Source organism: Dendropsophus ebraccatus, chromosome 12 (assembly GCF_027789765.1).
Source record: "Dendropsophus ebraccatus isolate aDenEbr1 chromosome 12, aDenEbr1.pat, whole genome shotgun sequence".
Taxonomy (NCBI): domain Eukaryota; kingdom Metazoa; phylum Chordata; class Amphibia; order Anura; family Hylidae; genus Dendropsophus; species Dendropsophus ebraccatus.
The window spans coordinates 731,019-737,775 of record NC_091465.1 but is presented as its reverse complement, the minus strand read 5'-3'; the positions used below and the strand labels follow the sequence as shown (position 1 = coordinate 737,775).

General features: G+C 58.5%; 1 protein-coding gene across 1 annotated transcript in view; it reads right to left on the bottom strand.

Moving 5' to 3' along the window:
* Positions 1–779, bottom strand: part of DHRS3 (dehydrogenase/reductase 3) — a 24,871-nt gene extending 24,092 nt beyond the window's left edge. The window contains exon 1 of the mRNA XM_069946530.1: positions 369–779. Coding sequence (XP_069802631.1) covers positions 369–563 — 195 coding nt within the window. The 5' untranslated portion in view covers positions 564–779. The remainder of the gene's footprint in view (positions 1–368) is intronic.
* Positions 780–6,757: the final 5,978 nt, after the last annotated feature.

Here is a 6,757-nt window from a genome sequence, read left to right as displayed (position 1 = left end):
ATATATATATATATATATATGATGCCAGCCCCGGGTATATATATATGATGCCAGTCGCGGGTATATATATATGTATGATGCCAGTCACGGGTATATATATATATGATGCCAGTCACGGGTATATATATATATGATGCCAGTCGCAGGTATATATATATATGATGCCAGTCGCGGGTATATATATATATATGATGCCAGTCGCGGGTATATATATATATATGATGCCAGTCGCGGGTATATATATATATATGATGCCAGTCGCGGGTATATATATATATATGATGCCAGTCGCGGGTATATATATATATATGTATGATGCCAGTCGCGGGTATATATATATATATATGATGCCAGCCCCGGGCACTCACCTTCTTGGCTCCCCGCCGGGAGAACTCCCTCGCCAGCTGCCGCCCGATGCCCCTGCCGCCGCCGGTGATGAGCACGGTGTCTCCCCGCAGGTCCCGGGCTCGGGCGGGCAGTGCCAGGCTGGCGGCAGCTCTCAGCACACACCATGCCATCTGCACGGGCAGCAGCAGCAGCCGCCCCAGGCTCCGCCACCTCATACCTCCCGCCACCGCCGCCGCCACTACCGGGGAACTTCCGCGTCCACTCGCTCAGCGCGGAGAGAAGGCAGCGAGCATGGCGGGGAGTGCGGATCCGTGTGTGCGGATCACCGCCTGCGGTTCTCTGCTCACTCCGGCCAGCTGCGGCTTTTATATTCCATTAAGCCTGATTGACGGCTGGAGAGCCGGGGATGTCACTACTATGAGGCTGCTGATCCGGGCCCGCCCCCAGGGCGGAGACATTCTGTCTCCGCCCCCTTCAGACCAACCCCCTGGGCGGGACCTCTCAACCCCGCCCCCCGCAGCCCAACCCCCGGGGCTAAGTCACAAACTGGGGAGGAGCAACATGTAGCAGAGCTGAGGATGTCCCCCCCTCCCCCCCCAGACTTGCACAGATGTAGCAGAGCTGAGGATGTCCTCCCCCTCCCCCCCCAGACTTGCACAGATGTAGCAAAGCTGAGGATGTCCTCCCCCCCTCCCCCCCCAGACTTGTACAGATGTAGCAGAGCTGAGGATGTACTCCCCCTCCCCCCCCCCAGACTTGTACAGATGTAGCAGAGCTGAGGGTGTCCTCCCCCTCCCCCCCCAGACTTGTACAGATGTAGCAGAGCTGAGGGTGTCCTCCCCCTCCCCCCCAGACTTGTACAGATGTAGCAGAGCTGAGGATCTTCCCCCCCCCCCAGACTTGTACAGATGTAGCAGAGCTGAGGATGTCCTCCCCCTCCCCCCCAGACTTGTACAGATGTAGCAGAGCTGAGGATGTCCTCCCCCCCCAGACTTGTACAGATGTAGCAGAGCTGAGGATGTCCTCCCCCTCCCCCCCAGACTTGTACAGATGTAGCAGAGCTGAGGATGTCCTCCCCCCCCAGACTTGTACAGATGTAGCAGAGCTGAGGATGTCCTCCCCCTCCCCCCCCCAGACTTGTACAGATGTAGCAGAGCTGAGGATGTCCTCCCCCTCCCCCCCCCAGGCTTGCACAGATGTAGCAGAGCTGAGGATGTCCCCCCCCCCAGACTTGTACAGATGTAGCAGAGCTGAGGATGTCCCCCCCCCAGACTTGTACAGATGTAGCAGAGCTGAGGATGTCCTCCCCCTCCCCCCCAGACTTGTACAGATGTAGCAGAGCTGAGGATGTCCTCCCCCCCCCCCCCAGACTTGTACAGATGTAGCAGAGCTGAGGATGTCCTCCCCCAGACTTGTACAGATGTAGCAGAGCTGAGGATGTCCTCCCCCTCCCCCCCCCAGACTTGTACAGATGTAGCAGAGCTGAGGATGTACTCCCCCTCCCCCCCCCAGACTTGTACAGATGTAGCAGAGCTGAGGATGTCCTCTCCCCCCCCCCAGACTTGTACAGATGTAGCAGAGCTGAGGATGTCCTTCCCCTCCCCCAGACTTGTACAGATGTAGCAGAGCTGAGGATGTCCTTCCCCTCCCCCAGACTTGTACAGATGTAGCAGAGCTGAGGATGTCCTTCCCCCCCCCCAGACTTGTACAGATGTAGCAGAGCTGAGGATGTCCTCCTCCCCCCCCCCCAGACTTGTACAGATGTAGCAGAGCTGAGGATGTCCTCCCCCCCCCAGACTTGTACAGATGTAGCAGAGCTGAGGATGTACTCCCCTCCCCCCCCCAGACTTGTACAGATGTAGCAGAGCTGAGGATGTCCTTCCCCTCCCCCAGACTTGTACAGATGTAGCAGAGCTGAGGATGTCCTCCCCCCCAGACTTGTACAGATGTAGCAGAGCTGAGGATGTCCCCCCCTCCCCCCCAGACTTGTACAGATGTAGCAGAGCAGAGGATGTCCTCCCCCTCCCCCCCCCAGACTTGTACAGATGTAGCAGAGCTGAGGATGTACTCCCCCTCCCCCCCCAGACTTGTACAGATGTAGCAGAGCTGAGGATGTACTCCCCCTCCCCCCCCCAGACTTGTACAGATGTAGCAGAGCTGAGGATGTCCTCCCCCTCCCCCCCAGACTTGTACAGATGTAGCAGAGCTGAGGATGTCCCCCCCCCCAGACTTGTACAGATGTAGCAGAGCTGAGGATGTCCTCCCCCCCCCAGACTTGTACAGATGTAGCAGAGCAGAGGATGTCCTCCCCCTCCCCCCCCCAGACTTGCACAGATGTAGCAGAGCTGAGGATGTCCCCCCCTCCCCCCCCAGACTTGTACAGATGTAGCAGAGCAGAGGATGTCCTCCCCCCCCCCCCCCAGACTTGCACAGATGTAGCAGAGCTGAGGATGTCCTCCCCCCCCAGACTTGTACAGATGTAGCAGAGCTGAGGATGTCCTCCCCCTCCCCCCCCCAGACTTGTACAGATGTAGCAGAGCTGAGGATGTCCTCCCCCTCCCCCCCCAGACTTGCACAGATGTAGCAGAGCTGAGGATGTCCTCCCCCCCCAGACTTGTACAGATGTAGCAGAGCTGAGGATGTCCTCCCCCTCCCCCCCCCAGACTTGTACAGATGTAGCAGAGCTGAGGATGTCCTCCCCCTCCCCCCCAGACTTGTACAGATGTAGCAGAGCTGAGGATGTCCTCCCCCCCCCAGACTTGTACAGATGTAGCAGAGCTGAGGATGTCCTCCTCCCCCCCCCAGACTTGTACAGATGTAGCAGAGCTGAGGATGTCCTCCCCCCCCAGACTTGTACAGATGTAGCAGAGCTGAGGATGTCCCCCCCCCCCCCCCAGACTTGTACAGATGTAGCAGAGCTGAGGATGTCCCCCCCCCCCCCCCCAGACTTGTACAGATGTAGCAGAGCTGAGGATGTCCCCCTCCCCCCCCCCCAGACTTGTACAGATGTAGCAGAGCTGAGGATGTCCTCCCCTCCCCCCCCCCAGACTTGTACAGATGTAGCAGAGCTGAGGATGTCCTCCCCCTCCCCCCCAGACTTGTACATATGTAGCAGAGCTGAGGTTGTCCTCCCTCCCCCCCCAGACTTGTACAGATGTAGCAGAGCTGAGGATGTCCCCCTCCCCCCCCCCCAGACTTGTACAGATGTAGCAGAGCAGAGGATGTCCTCCCCTCCCCCCCCCTAGACTTGTACAGATGTAGCAGAGCTGTGGATGTCCTCCCCCTCCCCCCCAGACTTGTACAGATGTAGCAGAGCTGAGGATGTCCTCCCTCCCCCCCCAGACTTGTACAGATGTAGCAGAGCTGAGGATGTCCTCCCCCCCCAGACTTGTACAGATGTAGCAGAGCTGAGGATGTCCTCCCCCCCAGACTTGTACAGATGTAGCAGAGCTGAGGATGTCCTCCCCTCCCCCCCCAGACTTGTACAGATGTAGCAGAGCTGAGGATGTCCCCCTCCCCCCCCAGACTTGTACAGATGTAGCAGAGCTGAGGATGTCCTCCCCCTCCCCCCCAGACTTGTACAGATGTAGCAGAGCTGAGGATGTCCTCCTCCCCCCAGACTTGTACAGATGTAGCAGAGCTGAGGACGTCCTCCTCCCCCCCAGACTTGTACAGATGTAGCAGAGCTGAGGATGTCCTCCTCCCCCCCAGACTTGTACAGATGTAGCAGAGCTGAGGATGTCCTCCCCCTCCCCCCCCAGACTTGTACAGATGTAGCAGAGCTGAGGATGTCCTCCTCCCCCCAGACTTGTACAGATGTAGCAGAGCTGAGTATGTCCCCCCACCCCCAGACTTGTACAGATGTAGCAGAGCTGAGGATGTCCCCCTCCCCCAGACTTGTACAGATGTAGCAGAGCTGAGGATGTCCTCCTCCCCCCCCAGACTTGTACAGATATAGCAGAGCTGAGGATGTCCTCCCCCCCCAGACTTGTACAGATGTAGCAGAGCTGTGGATGTCCCCCCCCCAGATTTGTACATATGTAGCAGAGCTGAGGATGTACTCCCCCTCCCCCCCCCAGACTTGTACAGATGTAGCAGAGCTGAGGATGTCCCTCTCCCCCCCCCAGACTTGTACAGATGTAGCAGAGCTGAGGATGTCCCCCCCCCCAGACTTGTACAGATGTAGCAGAGCTGAGGATGTCCTCCTCCCCCCCCCCCCAGACTTGTACAGATGTAGCAGAGGCTGAGGATGTCCTCCCCCCCCCAGACTTGTACAGATGTAGCAGAGCTGAGGATGTACTCCCCCTCCCCCCCCCAGACTTGTACAGATGTAGCAGAGCTGAGGATGTCCTTCCCCTCCCCCAGACTTGTACAGATGTAGCAGAGCTGAGGATGTCCTCCCCCCCAGACTTGTACAGATGTAGCAGAGCTGAGGATGTCCCCCCCTCCCCCCCAGACTTGTACAGATGTAGCAGAGCAGAGGATGTCCTCCCCCTCCCCCCCCCAGACTTGTACAGATGTAGCAGAGCTGAGGATGTACTCCCCCTCCCCCCCCCAGACTTGTACAGATGTAGCAGAGCTGAGGATGTACTCCCCTCCCCCCCCCAGACTTGTACAGATGTAGCAAAGCTGAGGATGTCCTCCCCTCCCCCCCCCCCCTAAACTTGTACAGATGTAGCAGAGCTGAGGATGTCCCCCCCCCCAGACTTGTACAGATGTAGCAGAGCTGAGGATGTCCTCCCCCCCCCAGACTTGTACAGATGTAGCAGAGCTGAGGATGTCCTCCCCCTCCCCCCCCAGACTTGCACAGATGTAGCAGAGCTGAGGATGTCCTCCCCCCCCCAGACTTGTACAGATGTAGCAGAGCTGAGGATGTCCTCCCCCCCCCCCCCCCCAGACTTGTACAGATGTAGCAGAGCTGAGGATGTCCTCCCCCCCCCCCCCCAGACTTGCACAGATGTAGCAGAGCTGAGGATGTCCCTCCCCCCCCAGACTTGTACAGATGTAGCAGAGCTGAGGATGTCCTCCCCCTCCCCCCCCCAGACTTGTACAGATGTAGCAGAGCTGAGGATGTCCTCCCCCTCCCCCCCCAGACTTGCACAGATGTAGCAGAGCTGAGGATGTCCTCCCCCCCCAGACTTGTACAGATGTAGCAGAGCTGAGGATGTCCTCCCCCTCCCCCCCCCAGACTTGTACAGATGTAGCAGAGCTGAGGATGTCCTCCCCCTCCCCCCCCAGACTTGTACAGATGTAGCAGAGCTGAGGATGTCCTCCCCCCCCCAGACTTGTACAGATGTAGCAGAGCTGAGGATGTCCTCCTCCCCCCCCCAGACTTGTACAGATGTAGCAGTGCTGAGGATGTCCTCCCCCCCCAGACTTGTACAGATGTAGCAGAGCTGAGGATGTCCCCCTCCCCCCCCCCCAGACTTGTACAGATGTAGCAGAGCTGAGGATGTCCCCCTCCCCCCCCCCAGACTTGTACAGATGTAGCAGAGCTGAGGATGTCCCCCTCCCCCCCCCCCCCAGACTTGTACAGATGTAGCAGAGCTGAGGATGTCCTCCCCTCCCCCCCCCTAGACTTGTACAGATGTAGCAGAGCTGAGGATGTCCTCCCCCTCCCCCCCAGACTTGTACAGATGTAGCAGAGCTGAGGATGTCCTCCCTCCCCCCCCAGACTTGTACAGATGTAGCAGAGCTGAGGATGTCCCCCTCCCCCCCCCCAGACTTGTACAGATGTAGCAGAGCAGAGGATGTCCTCCCCTCCCCCCCCCTAGACTTGTACAGATGTAGCAGAGCTGAGGATGTCCTCCCCCTCCCCCCCAGACTTGTACAGATGTAGCAGAGCTGAGGATGTCCTCCCTCCCCCCCAGACTTGTACAGATGTAGCAGAGCTGAGGATGTCCTCCCCCCCCCAGACTTGTACAGATGTAGCAGAGCTGAGGATGTCCTCCCCCCCCCAGACTTCTACAGATGTAGCAGAGCTGAGGATGTCCTCCCCTCCCCCCCCAGACTTGTACAGATGTAGCAGAGCTGAGGATGTCCCCCTCCCCCCCCAGACTTGTACAGATGTAGCAGAGCTGAGGATGTCCTCCCCCTCCCCCCCAGACTTGTACAGATGTAGCAGAGCTGAGGATGTCCTCCTCCCCCCAGACTTGTACAGATGTAGCAGAGCTGAGGATGTCCTCCTCCCCCCCAGACTTGTACAGATGTAGCAGAGCTGAGGATGTCCTCCTCCCCCCCAGACTTGTACAGATGTAGCAGAGCTGAGGATGTCCTCCCCTCCCCCCCCAGACTTGTACAGATGTAGCAGAGCTGAGGATGTCCTCCCCCTCCCCCCCCAGACTTGTACAGATGTAGCAGAGCTGAGGATGTCCTCCTCCCCCCAGACTTGTACAGATGTAGCAGAGCT